Source organism: Eremothecium sinecaudum, chromosome V (assembly GCF_001548555.1).
Source record: "Eremothecium sinecaudum strain ATCC 58844 chromosome V, complete sequence".
NCBI classification, from domain to species: domain Eukaryota; kingdom Fungi; phylum Ascomycota; class Saccharomycetes; order Saccharomycetales; family Saccharomycetaceae; genus Eremothecium; species Eremothecium sinecaudum.
Genome location: NC_030896.1, coordinates 771,748 through 790,846, shown reverse-complemented (window position 1 = coordinate 790,846; position 19,099 = coordinate 771,748). Strand labels below are relative to the sequence as shown.

Below are 19,099 nucleotides of genomic sequence, written 5' to 3'. Positions count from 1 at the left end.
CAAATGATCAAAATCTTTTAACTCTGTGTATATTAAATAGGAATAAATAACAAGTACTACAACTAAGACATTATTTTAACCGCAAATGGTATCAGCGCTAACTTCATGCAGTAAAAATTGAAGCTTTAAGATTGTTTCTTGACGACAATCCTTCAAGCAGTCTTAATCCCTGGAAAACTCAGTAGATTCAATTTTGCTGAATTACTGGAGTAACATATCTAACCCAAAAAGATGTAATTAATGAAAACTTAGATTTCACTTCCATGCAATATCCTACAAAATCTCATGCAAACAGATTCTTATGGGTTTCCTCTACTATGCTGTCTCTGTTTCCGGTGTTCCATTAAACTATCATCGTCAAGAGAAGTATCTGATTCCAGTGTGTGTGCAGGACAAGGTAGAATAGAACCCAGAGCAACACTGGAAAATGCAACGAGGATTGTTGTCATAAAAAGCCTGTTTGTAATGTTATTCCTTGTAGCTGCTTTCAGTTGCATCTTTGTTGCGTGTAGTACAGCACCGATCTAAACAAACAAAGCCGTATAAAAGTCGTCTAACACCCCAAACTCAATCCACGTCAGAAAGATCTCTTTATCTAACTATACCTTTTGAATGTTGAAGTGATGAAAGTAAACTATTAACGTCTTGGTATTGAAAAGCACGATTCCAATGCATAGCATTGGTCGGATAATTCGGCCCTATTAAAAACATATCAGAAAAAACAAAAAAATATAAAAATAAACGTCGAGAAAAAAGTACGTTACCGCTCGCAGTAAAGTACTAGTAACCACACGACGATTAGAGTAGGCTATAAGGTGCAGCTTTAGATGCAGAAGTGATCCTCTTATGAGGCTGCAGCGGAGTAAACTTATAACTTGGTGGCAATGCAGATGATTCTCCATTTCTAAAGTCCTCTCCAAAACTTTTTGACGTGGGTGCATGAGGCGATTTAGGCGCCGAGGTGATTCTTCTAGTTATTAGTGAAAGAGGACTGGAAATATTAGAATAAACAAACTCTTCAAAATACTCATCATCATTATTCCTATTCTGATTGTAAGGGCCATATTCTGAGTATTGATTACTGATGGTATTATTCACGATACTGTTTGCTCTTACAATGGCTGTAGTGTTTGTATTATCAACCTGGTTTCCCCGGTTAGTCTTGGAAACATTATTCGACTTTTTACTGTTTCCAAAGTTTTCCACCTTCTTGGAGCTACTCATGTTATTTACCTTTTGTTCACTAGAAGATTTGTAGATAAAATTGCCATTGTAGACGTTTGCATTTTTACTTCCTTCAGCAGGATCATTTTGCTCACTTTCATCTGTCTCGGGATCAAAAACATCTTCAATTAGTTGAGGCTTATTATTAATAGCAGCAGTCGTGAGATTGAAAGTTTTACCTTGCCTAGTACGAGGTGGAGGAGGAGAAGGTACAACGGAAGGAGAAGAGAACGCAGGACTGTCAAACCTTGGTATTGAACTTGGACTTGCTATGAATACAGAGTTAACATGTGGCTTTTTTGGAGCTTTCTTTGGTTGTAAAGGGGTCACAGCTACTGTTTCTGTCTCTTCGTCAGGAAAATCGTCAGGGTCATCCGCCGCCTCTCTATTAATTAGCGCCTCAAAACTGTCTATCTCATTTGACTGTTTACTATTGGTTTTCACGACTTCCATGTGAGAATTCTGTATAGTCTGTGAAATCTTGTTAATTGTTTCCGTATACTGCAAGTACTGTGAGAGTGTCAACGTATCAGCCATTGAATAGTTCCAAATCAAAGGTAGGAGTTTAAAAACAACAGTCTCATCATCATTGATACAGTCGGGTAGACTCTTGAAAAGTTCTAAGAACTTCATCAACACCCTAGAGTCACGAGTCTTCATAGCTCTCATAAGCGGAACCAATTCCTCAACAATAGTTGGTTTATCTATAGCTCTTCTCTCAACCATTTCATGGAAGGTATTTATACATGCTATCTTAACTGTTAAACTCGTAGTTCTAGCAAATAACTCAGAAACCAATGGGAAGAAAAATCTTCTAGCAGTAGTATAGTCTAATGTGTCCAATATCAAATGAATTTTACCTAGCAACAGTTCTTGCACGTCAATAGAGTGCACGCCAGATAACTTCAATACATGGGAAATTAATGGCCTCAAAATTCCTTCGCTAAAAGCTTCTGGCTTTAATTTTTCATTGAACGTTTCGAGGTTTTCAATCAAACACGAAGGTGCATTTTTAACTACTACATCCAAATTATTCTTTTCTAGTAGCAATGGAGTTATCTTTTCATTAAAAGATAGTTTAGATAGCGACAGACCAATTTCAACAATAATATTCAAGTTAGTTTTAATGAGATAAGCGTTTGGTTCTGGTATAGAACAGCTTTGGTCAAATACCTGCAAAAGAATTGGAAGGAATTTCTTCTGCAATAATTCGAGGGGGAATTTTGGGAGTAATTTTACTAAACCTTCAAAGTACACTATCTTCGATTCATCTGATCTTGCTGCCAAATTATCTAGGAACATCATAGACTTTACTGCCGCATCCTGGAAAAAGTCAGAGTCAATAAACCGTGTTATGTTTTCATACCGAGAGAATACATCCCGATTCATTAATTTGGAAACGTTACACCGTAATTTATCTGGAAGGTTACTAAACACAGTAGCCCAGGACAGCTGCAATAGTCTGCCATGATATTTGGAATATTCTTCTTTATAACACGAGACCGAGTGACTACTACAGTTCATCAGAGTCTTGCCAAAGTACAAATAGTAAATCAACATACCTAAGGAAAAATAGTCACTTTTTGGCGATATAGTGTCAGACAATACAGCTTCTGGCGCAAGAAAGTTGTGATTGGGGCGAAGGAATGCTGGAGCAGCATACTTATATTGCGGTAGGGAGTACTCTGAAGTCGTTTTATTTGGAGGAAGCCTTATTAAGTGAGAAAGGCCGAATATTTTCCAATCCATATTCTCCGTAATTAAAATGGAAGATGGCTGTAAATCTAATACAACAGCAGCAGCAGTGTTATGAATGAAGTCGAGAGCATGGGAAATTTGTAGTATACCACGATGGATTATTAATTCATGGAATGGAAGATTTAACAGATCACGCTCTGCCGCAGACTTCTGGTAAGCAGTGAGAAGGCTACCGGAGACATATTCAGTAACAAACATAAAAGTCTTTGCGTGTTCTTCTAATGGCGCCACAAGGGTAACAATCTTAGGATGTTTTAGTCTCGCTAAGTTGTTTACTTGATTCCTCAACATGTCATAAGTAGCATTAATAAACTGACGGTCCTTCTGTAAGCTTTTTGACTGCACAATCTTGCTACTAAGCATATTGGCTTCAAACTTCTTCTTGTCAAATATGAAAACGGAGACTTTTGTTGATGGGTTGGCGGATGCCGATCTTGGACGCCCAGTGTAGACCAACCATGGTTCTACAGCAAAACTAGGAGTTCCTGCATATGAGTAATTAGCTTCGATGCCAGTTTTCGAGGTCCAAAATACCATTTGTAATTTTATTGTTTTGTTATTGCGAATTTAGGTCTGTAATAATGTTGAATATACCAGTTTATTGAATAACTGTCGTACCAAACAAAAATTAGCTACAGCGATAAATAAGCTTATGGGAAAATAAACGGCCTCGTAGGTTTGATTAACGATACTAGAATACCTGTAGTAATTAAAAGTAATTATTTAAACAACACGCTGCTTACAGTATGACTGTGGGTATTGTACTTTAAAGCTTTAGGGTCCAAACATAAAATATACTTTTTGTTTTTGATGTCTATCGTCGGAGCAAAAATGCGCAATCCCGGAATCGAACCGGGGGCCCAACTATGGCAAAGTTGGATTTTACCACTAAACCAATTGCGCTCGTTATATCTGATGAGTGTGGAGGTGAAGTTAAGTAGGCAATAGCATCATTGCTATTTTTGCTGAATGTAGAGATTTAAACGTTTGTATAACGGTGTGAAACAAAAAACTATGTTTTAGTTTTTTATAGTTGTTGTATTGTCGCAATGATTTGGAGGTTTTTATGTTCTTCCATTACCATTGGTCCCGTCACTTCTCCCTCACGTCAAACTTCAATAATTGAGGGAATGCACCCATTCTTAATGTTGATGAAGTCTGTGACGCTTATGTAATCTGTGATTTCAAAGCTTGGATTTGTAGTTTGTCTCATTTCCAGTTAGCCAGAAAGTGGCTTCAAAGGCTGAAAGTGGCATCATACTAAAGAGCAAGGGACTATTTTAGTCTAGCTAAAAATAGCACCCTTCAACTCCACCTTCCACAGCATTGTTAGTAAATAATTTGTTCAAATATCATCTCGTACGAACGTTACAACTTTCTAAAACTTGTCAAGAGTAAGGTTTATGTTCAGCTAACGCAGTGCTAACAGACAATGCAATGGGATTCTAGTTTTTCTTCCGTAAAATTGTTGGTTTTCAGAAATGTCGGTAAAATTGAGTTGGCTATTTCCCAAGAAATTAGTGAGCCTTCTCTTTTCTTTGGAAAGTTTAGATGCAAGGATAAGTCCACCTAAAGATCCTAGAATGAGGCAAAAAATAAGTATGGCTGCCGGGAAGCCCAGATGGAACACATTAGAATTTAAGTTGTATTATTTATTATTTGTTGTGATAGTTATGATGATTCTAGTGACTGCATATCGAGCTACAAATCCTCCAAACCCTAATTATTATAAGTTTGAATCTCTATTAAGCGAAGGATGGTTATTTGGGAGAAAAGTTGACAACAGTGATACCCAATATAGGTTCTTCAGGGATAACTTGTTTTTACTACTCGTATTTATGGCTGCACAGATTTTTATCAAGAAACTGGTCATCCACATTTTCCCTATTAATAAAGGTACGTTTGATCTATACTTTGGAATTGCATTCCTATTTGTTATCCATGGGGTTAATAGTTTGAGGATTCTCCTTCATTTTTTTGCAATGTATGGTATAGCAAAATTATTGAAACAGCAAAAGAACGTTGCTCTTGTATTGAGTTGGATATACGGGATAGGGACCTTAGTATTTAATAACAGGTACAGGGCATTCCCATTCGGTGACATTATCCCGATTGCATCATTTTTAGATAAATCCTATAAAGGTGTCGTTGAGAGATGGGATGTTTTTTTTAATGTTTCTTTGCTAAGAATGCTTTCTTTCAATTTCGATTTTATTGAAAGATGGAACGCTGTTCACGCAGCACAAACATCTACTACACCAACATTGTACGAAGAGGATGGCTCTTCTCCAAAGGTTGAGGACCTTAAGCTTTCTTCAATCCCCAGCCCTGGTGTTGCTGATTCAGTCGAATTTCTCGATGAACGTGCAAGACTCATCGCTCCCCATAAAATTGATGACTATAATATTAAAAATTATTTTGCATACATCAACTACACCCCATTATTTATTGCGGGACCAATCATCACCTTTAATGATTATTTATATCAAACAACCCACCAATTGCCATCAATTACACCTAGCAGGGTTTTCTATTACAGTTTAAATATTATGTGCTGCATTTTGACCATGGAATTCATCCTGCACTTTCTATACGTGGTTGCAGCATCAAAAGCAAAAGCTTGGACTGGCACTCCATTTGAGGTATCTATGATTGGTTTCTTCAATTTAAATATTATATGGTTGAAACTGTTAATTCCTTGGAGAATTTTTAGGCTGTGGGCTTTAATTGATGGAATTGATCCGCCTGAAAATATGATTAGATGCGTTGACAATAACTATAGTACAATGGCATTTTGGAGAGCTTGGCATAGGTCATTTAATAAATGGGTTCTTCGTTATATTTATATTCCTCTTGGCGGTTCATCCAATCGGATACTCACTTCTTTGGCAGTGTTTTCGTTTGTCGCTATCTGGCATGATATAGAGTTACGTTTATTATTCTGGGGTTGGATGATTGTACTATTTTTGCTCCCAGAACTTCTCGCCACTAGGTATTGCGCTAAGTATTCAAAGGAGAAATGGTTTCGCCATCTCTGTGCATTTGGTGCTGCATTAAACATATGGATGATGATGATAGTGAACATTTTTGGTTTCTGTCTTGGTTATGACGGTACTATTCAGTTTTTGAAAGATTTATTAGGGACTTTTAGAGGTGTCTTATTCTTTATACTCGCGACCTGTTCATTCTTCATCGCCGTCCAACTAATGTTTGAACAACGAGAACACGAAAAGAGAAATGGGATAAATGTAAGATGCTAGTTTAAATTTTATTATTAATGTAGTATAAACTATGTTTCAATATATGCATTGCCCAGTATTATTAATTGTCATTTATTTTTAATCTTTTCTTATATTCGCCAGGCGTCTCGAAATTACGCAAACTCCAAACTCCACGTTTGGCTTTCTTGGCAACCATTTCATGATACCTGTAGAGTTTTTCTTCGCCATCAAATTCTGCCCCTATTTTGCCCTCATATACGACGCCTAAGCCTTCTTTGATCATTTCCAGGCTTACATTTTTCCACCTGAACCAAGACCAGTATTGCACAGTAGCGATGCATCTTCCATACTGGTCAAGTGCCAACGGCTTAATCCAAACATACCTTCCTAAAAGTGTATGTCTTAACCACATTATCGCTTCTTCACTAAACGGTTGTGCAGTCTTCCCAAAATGACCCGCTTCTGGGGCATCTACACCGCATAAGCGAACCGCAATAGTAGGCAAGTTTCTTCTACTTTTATAAGCAACTTGTAGATCTCTAAACTTGTACTTCTTAGGTAGAACCCCGAAAAACTCCCCCACTGCACCTAGGAAACCTCTCCTTCCCTTATTTGAGCGTTTTGATTTAGCCCTTATTGTGGATTCTTCAAGTGATATTTTACTCAAAGAAGGTACGTCCCGAAGCCAGTGCCATCCACCCAAAATACCTCCGGGCATATGAAAGAAGAGGAAGTTGTCACCATCGCCTACAAAAGTGACTTTGCCAAATAAGTGCGACTTTCTGAAGACATGGCTTGGTATATCCCTGGCGGTTTTGATCTGCCTTAAGTGTCTATTAAAAAGGGTAAAAGAGGTTAAAATTCCTCCTGTTAGCAAGATCGACAGCAGAATTACTTTTAGCTGTTGTAACTGATATGGCGAAATTGCTGAGCTATTCTGGGCATCCATTACATTACTTAGCGACTTGTTCTGCAACGGCTTGAAGATCGCGGTGACATACTTTTTATAGTCTGGTCGTTTTTTAACCTATATAAAAATTAAGTGTCGAAATTTATGTACGTTGTATAAAACAGTTCATTGATCGTGGTTTTCAGCCAAAGTTAGTATTACTTTAGCCAAGAAGCATGGCAGTTGACCTTTCTTACCCACATATTCCTCTAAGAAATTATTCCAGCCTGGTATTACTTTGTCTAAATTAGATTTTAATGTGTTTGTTTGCAAATCTGCAATCAAGTACTTATCGTGGGTAAAGCAAGGAATCATTTTTACTTTACCACCAACTTGAAATTCAAGCTTGAACCCTAGAAGCGAATTGACAGCATCTATGAATTCTAGGGACTTTCTATTAAACATCTCTTTCAAACGGGTAGTTCTTTTATTGATGGCAAACAGTTCTTGTTCCATTTGCTTAATATCGAATTGTTGTCTTTCGTAAACAGACCTTGGCACAAGATCTGCTTCGTTTTCTCCGTCTAGTTTTTTTAGGAGTGCAGAATTCTCTTCTTTTAACAAGTTAAGCTGCTTCTGCTTCACAAATTGGTCGTTTAAGTATGGATTATTGCGCAATTGCAGAATGCGAATTTTCTTCTCATTCAGCAATTGAAGTTTTCCTAGCTTCTCCTCTAGCATGCGGGTACTTTCCTGACTGGTTGCTAGCTTCCTTTCGAGATCCTTGTTTTTCAATTGCAGCTCATTTAAGCGTTGTGAGTAGGTAAGAGCTAAGTCGTCGCTTTTTCTGCGCTTCTTTCTCGAAGTATTCTCATCGGCCTCGCTCTGGCGCAAGAGTTCTTCATTTAGCTTTATCAACTCGCTTGTTAAATCCTCTGTCTGGTTTTTGTAGTTGTCAACTAGTGAAAGGAATTCTTTTCTATCGGCATTCGCATTTCTCGAATTCTTGTCTATCTCTGTTAAATCATCCAGCTGCTGCCTGAGTAGCTTACACTCCTCAAATGAAAGGAGCTTCTGTTGCTCAATCTCATAGTTGAGCTTCTTCAGATTAAGAATGCTAGTTTCATATTTCTTGTTCAAGTCTAGCAACTGGTTACGTTCAAGTGCTAGTTCATCATTCAGTATTTTCATGTTGCTAAAATCTATCTGAATCTTACTGAGCTCGTCACTTAGCGCCAGCCGCTCTTGCTTTAGAAGTTGGTACTCCCGAATCACGTCTTGTGGCGAAGAGCTCTCCGTCTTGTACAGTTCCCAGTTTGTCAACTTCTCTTGCAACAGCACATTTTCGAGTTGGAGATCTTCTAGTTTCTGCTCCATTGCTGGAACTTGCTCAAGCTTCAGCTGAAGTTTAGAATTCTCAAGTTTCAAGAACTCTTGCGACTCGCTTTTCTGCCGTAACCGCTTGAGTTCGTTAGCCTGCTCCAAGTTGGCTCTCTCAAGCTCTTTCGACAACGCCATCTGCTCCTTTAGAGTATTATTCAGAATGGTTAGTTCTTGCAGCTCTTCTGTATTGTAGTTATGGTGTGCCATCACAACCTTCGAAGCCTTCAGGACAGAAATCTCATCCTCCTTCTTCGCACACTCTTGACTGAGCGACCTAATCTTCTCAGAATGACGTCCTATCTCCTCTTCGTATTTTGAAAGCAATGATTTATTCCCGTCGACTTCCACCGTCAAATTTTCCACCTTCCGCTCATATCGCGCCAACATTGACTGATGTTCACTGGATAGTTCCTCGTAAGCCTGGTCCTTCAATCGCAGTGCATGCGTCAACTCCAAAACTTTTGCCTCAATCTTTCTTAACTCTTCTTGGCTCTCGTTTTTACTTTCAATATCCGCCAGTCGTTTTTCCAACTTTCCATTCTGATCGTACAAATAACGTGTATCGCTCAACGCCTTCTCTAATTCTTCCATGCATTGTTTATACTTTGTACCAATACCTGTTAGCTCTCGTTCCAGCGACAATTTCTGGATTTCAGCATCATTTTGCTCAGTGTTTAGCCTGTATTGCAATGCTAAGACCTGCCTTTCCAAATCCCTGACTCTAACTCTGGGAGAAACGGGTTCTTCAATAAACGACGAGGAATCACCAGTATGGCTCATTGCAATTATTAGCACAAACTTGAGAGAAAACGACACACAATTACCGCCGGTGACGCTCCTATTAAAAGTAAACCTGGTTTTGCCATATATTGCCCCAAGTGTGAACAAAAAAAAGACGCTTTAAAGGATTGGTTCCGTGTCACTAAACATCAACTATTCGAATAACAGAAGATCAAGTTATAAACTCAAGTTATAAACCCAAGGTCATTGTTTCCACCGCTCACTGGATTGATTTAAATCATTATAGGTATCATGTCAAAAATGTATGTGAAGTTTTTAATGATATTGTGATTTATTAATTATAGATTAAAATTACTAACTCCATACGCCCTGCAGTCCACGGAGTTTTCGCTTACTAGAAGAATTAGAGAAGGGTGAGAAGGGTCTAGGACCCGAGTCCTGTAGCTATGGATTAGCTGATAGCGACGACATTACCATGACGGTGTGGAATGGCACTATCTTGGGGCCTCCTCATAGTAACCACGAAAATAGAATCTATTCAGTGGTGGTTGAATGCGGTGAGGATTATCCTGAATGCCCACCTAGTGTGAGATTTATTTCTAAAATAAACCTTCCATTCGTAGATCAAGTTACTGGGCAGGTTAGTGCTAGTGAGTTTCACACGTTAAGAGATTGGAAGCGTTCATACACTATGGAAACCCTGCTTCTGGATTTGCGCAGAGAAATGGCCACACCTGCGAACAAGAAACTACCACAGCCTGCAGAAGGAAGTACTTTTTGAGTTGCAAGGTATTCATGTGCTCGCTAAGTATTCTGTTGTATAAACTTAGACAAGTGGCCCTTCAAATGGAATACGTTGCAACAAACTCCATTGTAATAGTAAGGTCGTTTCGCTTCAATCAGTTGGTGATGTTTCCAGCACCATATGTAACACAGTCATAGAAACCGAAGCGCGGAGCTGGGGACAGCTAATGATTGTTTCAAGTCTAAGTATATACAGCCTTAAATTCATAGTCTATAAGTATAACCGGATTCGAAAATTTTCATTATATTCATAAGAGTTGACTATGACTAACTACTAACACGTTACATGCCAAAATGTCTACAACAACAATACAACTACATAAAAGTATTTTAATACAATGATTGCTACCTGTAAATTGTATTCTCGTCAGTTGCTGCACTTGCAGAAAAACAGGTGTTTCCATAACGGTTTAGCTACCCTTCGAAATAACACTGAATTCATAAAGTTTATGCCAGTTAGCGCATTAAAACCACGAATGAGCCCAGAGATCAGTTCATTGGCTAACTCTAAACTTCATTCTTTGATATGGCAGGAGCCTATGAGGAATATATTTGTGACCAAGAAACCTCGTACAAAGTCCACGAAAGACGCAATGGTAGAGTTTATTTCTTATGTCCAAGATACATATCCAGATATCAATATTATAGTGCAAAACCGAGTTGCGGAAGAGATTAAGGAAGCGTTTACACCAGGGATTGGAAAGTCTGTTAAACAGCAGCGAGTATTGTACAAAGGCGAGGACCGCGATATAGTCGACAAGACAGATCTTATGGTTTCACTAGGAGGTGATGGAACAATTCTTCACGCAGTTTCGATGTTTTCGCATGCAGAAGTGCCGCCAGTGCTTGCTTTCTCACTAGGAACTCTAGGGTTTCTTTTACCTTTTAAATTTCAGGAATACAAATCCGTATTTGAATCAATCTTGAACTCAAATGCGAAATGCTTACATAGGTCAAGAATAGTATGTCACTTGGTCCGCAAAGGCGAGAGTAATAAGACCCTTCAGAAGTACGCTCTTAATGACATATTTGTACATCGTGGTAACTCGCCTCATCTAGCACATATGGATATATACAGTGGAGGTGTACATTTGACCAATACAATAGCTGACGGGATCGTGATTTCCACCCCAACTGGATCGACAGCATATTCACTATCTTCAGGCGGTAGTATTGTTTCTCCACTAGTGCCTTCGATTCTCTTGACGCCTATCTGCCCAAGATCCCTGTCTTTTAGACCTGTAATCCTACCTAGCTCTAGTCATATCAAAGTGGTCATTAGATCCAAATTGAACCAAAATAATGAGGAGCAGACCCTCAAACTATCCGTAGATGGCATGCCACAGGAAGACTTGCATGATGGTGACGAGGTGCATGTTTTCAGTGATACAGGCACTATCCATCCGGACGGAATAGACTGTAGTTTTAAAGCTACTGAGTCCATCAAGTACCAAGGTGTCTACTGCATCGCCAAGAGCGAGAACGACTGGATCAGAGGTATAAATGAGCTGTTAGGTTTCAACTCTGGCTTCCGAGCATCTCAGAAAATAACGTAGACTACGCTACAATGATATACACATATTCGTATATAAAAAAAATGTATTGCTGGTCCTTGCACCGGTCCCCATACGGGCACACGAAGGTTAACCCTTTGACTTGACTCGAGGCCAAGCAACAGATGGACCGCTGCACCCAAGACCAGTAACTTTATTCTCCAGTCCAAGCATAACTAGAGGTGACACATATCTACACTTTTAATGGGTCTAGAATGCCCCGGGGGGATCCAACCTCAAGGAGATGCTGTACGTGTTACGAGTGGCTGTGAAATTTGCGTTAATTCTCTAAAAAATAAGTACATTAAACGTACTAGAAGGTTTATGGACGTCTGCTTTTCTTAAATAGATTTTTTATCTACCTTTTATTACCCGGATATGATGATCTGCCTTGTTCCTTAGGGCTAGCTTATGTAAAGAGCCGCGGATACTGAGAAGTAATTTATTTACTGGTCACTTAAACTTGATAAAATGCAAATACTATAATGCTTATTGCTTAAGCGTTTCATTCATAGCATCTTATCGGTACCATTTCAATTTATCAGAATTGGACATTTCCTATCTTAGTGCATATAGTAAGGACTTTTTCCAACTAGCGGAATATTGAGTCTTGAATTTAATGATTAATTAAATGAACTTGATCATTGTTATATGATGTCCGATAATATCAATTTGGCCAATTAGGTAAAAACAATTTTGACCAATTCTGTAAACTAACTTTGTTTGGACTGATTATGTTTATTATGAGCTGCAAAGCCTGAATAAGTCACCACCACAATTTGCAATAGTACTCAATTTACACCTTTCACCCCTTGGCGGAGTTACTAAGGTATTACAGGTACCTGTTTATGATACAAAACTGACATTTATTGTTATTTTTGGCTAATAATTATTGATTGAGCGTCGTATTCTCAGTTTGAGTTCAATTCATTGACAGACGTTTTGGGTAATTTATTTTTTACATCAAGCGAGATGTATATGTCCTATACCTAAACAGGCAATCCTCAATCACATCAAAGCACTTCGGCGGCGATCATAAGCATTAATGGCGCCTGCCTAAACTAGCGACCTATTGAAAATCGAACCCACAGCCAGCGCTCAGTCTTGTTTTGATGTTTACAGTTCAAGTTCTGAGTGTGAGGATGTATTGGATATTGAGCTCTCACTAATTTGTGAATGATATGTGTTGTATTTAGGTTACAGATCCGATTACCTGAAATAAGGTCGTTACAGTTTCTCAAAACTATTTAAAATGAGCAAATGAAATGTATCTCTTGTCCATTTGATGAGTATTTTGTACTAGAACTACAAGGAGCTAAAATTAGAGATCTATTAGTTCTTTACTTTATAAAATATCCTCAATTAACTGTGAAATGAGACTTAATTCAATCGTATGTGCTTTCGGTGTTGCTGCCTTGGCTTCTGCTGCCCCAGTTGATATCAATTTGAAAGCGGCTACACAGCATGATTTTCCAAAAGGCGAGAATTTTGGACTACCTGAAGAATCTATATTAGGCTTTATTGATTTAGCTAAAGATAAGGATGTTAGTGTTTTACAAGTGAAGGAAGGTTTGCTATTCTTGAATTCAACTGTTTTACAAAATTCAAACATAGAAATTAATGGTTCAAGTATTGAGAAAAGAGATGCTTCTCCATGGAAATGGATGAAATTTGGTCGCGGTGGGTCGTATTGGAAGAGAGATGCAAGTCCTGACGCTGACGCTGATGCTGAGCCTTGGAAATGGATGAAATTTGGTCGCGGTGGGTCGTATTGGAAGAGAGATGCAAGTCCTGACGCTGACGCTGATGCTGAGCCTTGGAAATGGGTGAAATTTGGTCGTGGCGGTTCGTATTGGAAGAGAGATGCAAGCCCTGACGCTGATGCTGATGCTGAGCCTTGGAAGTGGATGAAATTTGGTCGCGGTGGCTCATATTGGAAAAGAGAGGTTAGCATTGACGCCAACATACAGACCGGTGCTTAAACTTGCTGACATTAAGTAGCGGTATTTTCTGGAACAATTCACATTTATCCATCGTAAACTAAAAATTCCAAAGCTAAAACCTAAGAACTCTTCGAATATATACCATGTAATTTCCCCTTCGCTTACGGTCACTTGTTTTCTTTGTCCATTATTTTAATATGTATATAATATAGGTAGATCCTATCAACCTTAAGTGCTTCAGTTGAAACATTAAGATATAAAAACTGAATACTTGCTGATTAAATCTACTCGTCGTTCAGCCGGATATTTATCGGAAATAAGATAGAAAGTTCCCTTATAATTTACCCACAAGGCTAGTTAAAAATGAGTGATATCTTCTGTTTAACTAAAGTTTGGTTAGTCAGAAAAATCACTAATAAAAACTGATGACAGAATAGAAGATAAATTAGGGGATATGTAAGTATAGAAGCTTCAAATATAATGAAGTTTGGAATAAATAGTAGCATTAAAAAAAAAAAAAAAAAAAAAAAATTCCGAAAACAATCCAATTCAAAAAAAGTCCAGAAAAGAGTAGCAACGAAGTATTAAACAATAATAGTAAATCACCGTTAGCAAGATTGACGTGGAACATTACCACAACGATCTTTACCGAAATTAATCTTCAAATCTTTAAATATTGGAATGGACTTGATTTTATCTATGGCCAGGATGGCACTGCTAATATTGGCGAAGTTGATGAAACAACAGTTTCTTTCATATAAAAAGTTAATCTGTTCAACTTCCCCATATTCTTGGAATTTATTCCTTAATGATGCCTCCGTAAAAACAGGTTCAGATAATTGTTTGTCTGCTTGAAAATCAATATTTCCTAGATATAAGTTTCTTGAGGCACCACGAGAAACAGCTAATGCAAGTGGATTAGGTAGCGGCCCTGAATGTTTACCCCAACCTATCTTACAACGCTTGTTGTGTATCGTTAAGCCATGCAAAGAGCTCATTGCGTAAAATTGCGCTGCGGCAGTGGGATCAATAAATGTGACAAAGCAAACGTGACGGTCATTTAACAATTTAATATTTTGTAGCAGCCCTCCACGAACAGAATTGCAAATTTCCTCTAGCTTTACATCTCTAGGTAAATTACCCAAGTAAATGGTTCTATTCCCCAAATTATTAGCACCGCCTGCACTTGTTGCAATAGCCGCTGCTGCCGCGGACTGTTGTAATAATGTTTGAGAGATTAATACTCTATCATTTGAAAATAACGACTCCATGCCTCGCTGAATTCCTAAAAACTGGGCCGCATTATGCTGTTGAGTTTTTGTAATAAATGCACATCTATCTTTTCCATAGTATATCTTCTTTTGCGCGTAGTAAGGATTAATATTTGCCAAATTAGCTACCACTTTCACAGCAGCAAATATAGAAGAGAAGTGGACAAATGCTATACCTTTTTCTTCCACAATTTTCACGTTTTCGACTTCCCCAAAATCAGCCAAATCAGTTCGCAACTTTTCTTCAGTTATCACCTCTTCATTAGGATTTGCGCCCCATTGAGAGCATATTTCAGGATTAGTATTCAACTTGCTAATATAAACATTTCTTGTCGCACCATCGTTAGCAATACCAGCGGCGACAATAGGGTCCACTTGAGTAGGCTTCCCCCACCCTATTTTGATGTCACGATCATCGATATTTAGTCTTTTCAAAATAGCATCCGAATGGAACAATAAAGCTGAGTTTTCATCTACAAATGAAATAAAGGCGCACATCTTTTCCGGCAAAATTTTAACTTCCTCAACAACCCCAGATCTAACATGATCTAAAAGCTCTTTCGTTGTAATATATGGTGGAACATTACCTAAATACACCGTCCTTGATGGAGCAGTAGTAAAATCACGAGGATTATTCAACTGACCTGATTGCAATGTGATCGGATGATTGGCCTGGGCAGCAAACTGTGCCATGGTGTTCACATTAGGTACCTGTTGATCTATGATCATATCATTTTGACTAAAAGAACCTCCTGGGGATGTAGACCTAAACCCATTTGATTCGTAGCCATTCGGATCCTGCTGTGGCCTATAATTTGACTTGAGTGATCCTCCATTATATGAATTAGTATTCATTCCCCATGTCTGTTCATACATTGGATCAGACCACCCCTGAGGTCTATTTGACAAGTATAGATCCGAAGTTGTCGTCATCGAATTCGATTCACTAATAGGTGATTGCATGCGTGAGGGATGATGGGATCCTAATCCCTGATAAGCATCTTGATAATTCATTCCTGTCTAATAATGCTTAAGTCTATGATTTTTTCTTTACGCCAAAATGAAAAAAATAACCAGAATCACAAAACTGATAAAATGGATGAGAATATCGACGGAAGGTTTGAAATAAAAGTAAAGTTTAAATTGCCCTCGAGATATAATAGGAATCAAATAACAACGATCTTCTTATGAGGGGCTTGTCTATTGGGTAATTGAACAAAACGAAATCAATTGAATGCGGTCGTAATAATAGTATAAATCCCCAAATCCACAGCGTAAGTATTAATATTCAAAACACAGCCGTTCTTACTCTGAATGGGAAGAAATGAACGAATAATACAAACAGATTAAAACAATTAATGTCCCGTAGAGACAGAAATTATTGAACTGAATGAAGTTAAGAGAACTGAAATCGAAATGAATATCAAACTGACAAATGCAATGGCTGTGTAAAGTTTGAAGGGCAATTAGTGAATAATGAGAAACTTATTTTGTAAATTGGAATCAGATTCTTAACAAGGAGAGCTTCGTAGCAATAATTCTTCTTTTTATTCAATGAGATTTTGACAGAATAAAGTACGAGCTAAAATCTCGTGGCACAGTCAAATCCTTCATCGCAAAAGCCGCAAAAAATAAGTCACTTTAAACGTTATATCACGTGTAGAGTGTCGCAGTTCGGTTAAGTGGAGCACTAGAGCAGCCGTTGCGAAGCTACATTCTTAACAAAGTGGAGTAGTTCATAGTAAGATTAGCTAACTTTCTAATCGATTGGTCATTTTTCTCGTCAAATTTCCAACAAAACGGCTGTAATTTTGGGTGTACGCTTGTAGCATAGACAACTTTCCACAATTCCAGGATAAAAATTAACGTAAGTGTCCTAAACCGCCGCTAGGGAGCTATTCAGGGAATTGGGGTTCTTGGATCAGGAGCATTGTAGGAAGAAAATTTTCGATCTGTAAACAAGTAAGCATCAGTAGGTCACGAGGGTTGCGAGCGATCGTCTTAACGGCACTCAATAGTGCAGTATTTGTGCGTAATATAATAGAGGTTTCCAGCCATAAACCCATTTAAGAAATTCCTTCGAGCAGCTTCATATGGGGCCTTTCAAGAATGACATGCAGGAATGATATAAAATCTACTCTGATTCAGTGGTACTCTCATCATTGTATGACTCATGAGCTGTTTTATCGTCCATTGAACTGGATCGGTTGGTAGCTTCTATTTCGGCTTCAAGTTTTCTCTTCGTATCTGAGAGCTCAACAGGCGCAGGCAGATACGAAGTAGGCGTTAAAGAGCGGTTTATACCCCGAAATGCAAAACCTTCAGTGTGTGGTACTTTTGGAGTACCGAAATTGTTTTTAAATCTTTTCAGCGATGGCTCATCTTCCGTACTTACTCGTTCAGAGGTTCTCTGATCATCCCCTTCAGTGACATATTTGTGCATTACAGCCTCGTCGGGCATATCTGATGCAGTACAAGGATTTCCGTCTAATGCAGCCTGGAGTTCTCGAATTTTAGCCTTTTTCGAGTTGAGTAGCCCTATTGTCACCTTCTTCGTAACTTTTAACTCATCTTCTAGCACCTTGCACTTAGCCTTGCTCAAGCGTAGCTGCGTCGCTAGATCCGTAATGCGTTCTCTGAGTTGCCATCTTTCTTGGTCAGGAACGGTGGCGCGCTCCTTCAGCGAAGAATTCGAAACATCAGGAAGCACCAGAAGAACTTTAGGTGTTAATGATGTACTATTATAATCACTTTCTTCTATGTGCCATAAAGTACCCCTCTTAACAACCAACCAGTCCCTCATGACTACTTCTAAATTCGCATAATCACCCCTTATAAAGCTTAAAAATGGCTTTTCATCTAGCCGCCAGTCTAAATGTTCGCCTTTAGCTCCAACCAAGCAATTTCCGCAGTTAATCCATAGCTTATTGGAGTCAAGGTATTCTCCTTCAGTACATATTATCTTCTTCTCCTCCGCTAAGTTGATTAAAAACCTCATTCTGTTTCAGTAGTAACAGAGTGCGAGCCACTTCAGAAAATTTATTAATCTCTTCTCGATAGGATATATCCTCAACGGTAATAATCAAAATACCATTCATCAGCGATTTAGGTATTTAAAAGATTATCTCACCTACTTGTTTGATCCTTTATGTGTTTATATTAATTGGAGCAAACGTTTAGAGTTCATTCATGCATTGTAGAAAAATGAGAAAGCCATTGCAGACTTTAGTGATTACTAACAACACTCACATACTAAAACGAGCTAAAAGGACAATGACAAAGGTGCTTGAAGACCTACCAGATTATCAGTTAAAGGCAGAAGCGCCAGAACATTGTCCTGGACCAGAGTCTGAAAATGCAGGGAAAGGTAGCGCATGTGAGGGCTGCGCCAATAAAGAAATTTGTGAATCACTTCCCAAAGGTCCTGATCCTGACATACCAATCATAACTGAAAGGTTAGCGAACGTTAAACATAAGCTGCTAGTACTTTCAGGTAAAGGTGGTGTTGGAAAATCGACTTTTAGTGCGATGCTAAGTTGGGCGTTGTCAGCAGACGAAGATATGCAAGTTGGAGCTATGGATCTGGATATTTGTGGACCATCACTTCCTCGAATGTTTGGATGTAACAATGAAACAGTGCATGAATCTAATGAGGGCTGGACTCCAGTATATGTTGCAGATAACCTAGCTGTGATGTCTATTCAGTTTATGTTACCGGATGACGATTCTGCTGTTATATGGCGTGGGTCAAAAAAGAATGCATTAATAAAGAAATTTCTAAAAGATGTATACTGGGATGAATTAGACTACTTGATTATTGATACGCCTCCAGGCACTTCAGATGAACACATCGCTATCAATAAATGTTTAAAAGACTCTAATATTGATGGTGCTTTAGTTGTAACTACTCCCCAAGAAGTAGCACTGTTAGATGTCAGAAAAGAAATAGACTTCTGTCGTAAAGCAGGGATTAAAATACTAGGACTGGTAGAGAATATGAGCGGATTTGTTTGTCCATCTTGTAAAGTAGAATCAAGCATTTTTAAGCCAACAACTGGTGGTGGGAAGGCTCTATGTGAGGAATTGGGTATAAAATTCCTGGGCTCAGTGCCACTGGATCCTAGGATTCGTATCTGTTGTGACAAAGGAAGCAGCTTTTTAGATATGTATCCTAATAGTCCAGCGTCAACCGCAATTTTGGACGTCGTGGAATCATTGCAACATGCTGTAGGGGATATTTAATTATAATCAATGTTACAATTATATATACCTGTTAAATTAATAATAGAGTATAAGGCCAGGTTATGTTAAA

The 19,099-nt window shown here is 38.4% G+C and overlaps 11 protein-coding genes and 2 non-coding genes across 13 annotated transcripts; 5 read left to right on the top strand and 8 right to left on the bottom strand.

Moving 5' to 3' along the window:
• Positions 1 to 299: 299 nt before the first annotated feature.
• Positions 300 to 497, bottom strand: COA2 (Coa2p; the record flags this gene model as incomplete). The annotated part of the gene is made up of 1 exon (XM_018132850.1): positions 300 to 497. One exon carries the CDS (start codon positions 495 to 497, stop codon positions 300 to 302), a length of 198 nt encoding a protein of 65 aa, XP_017988339.1.
• Positions 498 to 798: 301 nt separating this feature from the next.
• Positions 799 to 3,519, bottom strand: SCY1 (Scy1p; the record flags this gene model as incomplete). Its single annotated transcript, XM_018132849.1, has 1 exon — positions 799 to 3,519. The coding sequence occupies one exon, from the start codon at positions 3,517 to 3,519 to the stop codon at positions 799 to 801; it is 2,721 nt and encodes a 906-aa protein (XP_017988338.1).
• A 295-nt stretch (positions 3,520 to 3,814) lies between these two features.
• On the bottom strand, positions 3,815 to 3,885 carry AW171_hschr53289. Its single transcript has one exon. It is a non-coding gene; the product is annotated as a tRNA-Gly (tRNA).
• A 578-nt stretch (positions 3,886 to 4,463) lies between these two features.
• Positions 4,464 to 6,242, top strand: GUP1 (O-acyltransferase; the record flags this gene model as incomplete). Its single annotated transcript, XM_018132848.1, has 1 exon — positions 4,464 to 6,242. The coding sequence occupies one exon, from the start codon at positions 4,464 to 4,466 to the stop codon at positions 6,240 to 6,242; it is 1,779 nt and encodes a 592-aa protein (XP_017988337.1).
• Positions 6,243 to 6,303: 61 nt separating this feature from the next.
• Positions 6,304 to 7,152, bottom strand: LCL3 (Lcl3p; the record flags this gene model as incomplete). Its single annotated transcript, XM_018132847.1, has 1 exon — positions 6,304 to 7,152. The coding sequence occupies one exon, from the start codon at positions 7,150 to 7,152 to the stop codon at positions 6,304 to 6,306; it is 849 nt and encodes a 282-aa protein (XP_017988336.1).
• A 126-nt stretch (positions 7,153 to 7,278) lies between these two features.
• On the bottom strand, positions 7,279 to 9,255 carry MAD1 (coiled-coil domain-containing protein MAD1; the record flags this gene model as incomplete). The annotated part of the gene is made up of 1 exon (XM_018132846.1): positions 7,279 to 9,255. The coding sequence occupies one exon, from the start codon at positions 9,253 to 9,255 to the stop codon at positions 7,279 to 7,281; it is 1,977 nt and encodes a 658-aa protein (XP_017988335.1).
• A 252-nt stretch (positions 9,256 to 9,507) lies between these two features.
• On the top strand, positions 9,508 to 9,997 carry MMS2 (E2 ubiquitin-conjugating protein MMS2; the record flags this gene model as incomplete). Its single annotated transcript, XM_018132845.1, has 2 exons — positions 9,508 to 9,518; positions 9,592 to 9,997. The coding sequence occupies 2 exons, from the start codon at positions 9,508 to 9,510 to the stop codon at positions 9,995 to 9,997; spliced, it is 417 nt and encodes a 138-aa protein (XP_017988334.1).
• Positions 9,998 to 10,358: 361 nt separating this feature from the next.
• On the top strand, positions 10,359 to 11,576 carry POS5 (NADH kinase; the record flags this gene model as incomplete). The annotated part of the gene is made up of 1 exon (XM_018132844.1): positions 10,359 to 11,576. One exon carries the CDS (start codon positions 10,359 to 10,361, stop codon positions 11,574 to 11,576), a length of 1,218 nt encoding a protein of 405 aa, XP_017988333.1.
• A 53-nt stretch (positions 11,577 to 11,629) lies between these two features.
• On the bottom strand, positions 11,630 to 11,855 carry AW171_hschr53283. The gene has a single exon (XR_001930109.1). It is a non-coding gene; the product is annotated as an HERSNR10 (small nuclear RNA).
• A 1,091-nt stretch (positions 11,856 to 12,946) lies between these two features.
• Positions 12,947 to 13,555, top strand: AW171_hschr53282 (HER057Cp; the record flags this gene model as incomplete). The annotated part of the gene is made up of 1 exon (XM_018132843.1): positions 12,947 to 13,555. The coding sequence occupies one exon, from the start codon at positions 12,947 to 12,949 to the stop codon at positions 13,553 to 13,555; it is 609 nt and encodes a 202-aa protein (XP_017988332.1).
• Positions 13,556 to 14,124: 569 nt separating this feature from the next.
• Positions 14,125 to 15,801, bottom strand: MRN1 (Mrn1p; the record flags this gene model as incomplete). The annotated part of the gene is made up of 1 exon (XM_018132842.1): positions 14,125 to 15,801. The coding sequence occupies one exon, from the start codon at positions 15,799 to 15,801 to the stop codon at positions 14,125 to 14,127; it is 1,677 nt and encodes a 558-aa protein (XP_017988331.1).
• A 1,120-nt stretch (positions 15,802 to 16,921) lies between these two features.
• Positions 16,922 to 17,785, bottom strand: AW171_hschr53280 (HER055Wp; the record flags this gene model as incomplete). The annotated part of the gene is made up of 1 exon (XM_018132841.1): positions 16,922 to 17,785. One exon carries the CDS (start codon positions 17,783 to 17,785, stop codon positions 16,922 to 16,924), a length of 864 nt encoding a protein of 287 aa, XP_017988330.1.
• A 191-nt stretch (positions 17,786 to 17,976) lies between these two features.
• On the top strand, positions 17,977 to 19,029 carry NBP35 (Fe-S cluster-binding ATPase; the record flags this gene model as incomplete). Its single annotated transcript, XM_018132840.1, has 1 exon — positions 17,977 to 19,029. The coding sequence occupies one exon, from the start codon at positions 17,977 to 17,979 to the stop codon at positions 19,027 to 19,029; it is 1,053 nt and encodes a 350-aa protein (XP_017988329.1).
• Positions 19,030 to 19,099: the final 70 nt, after the last annotated feature.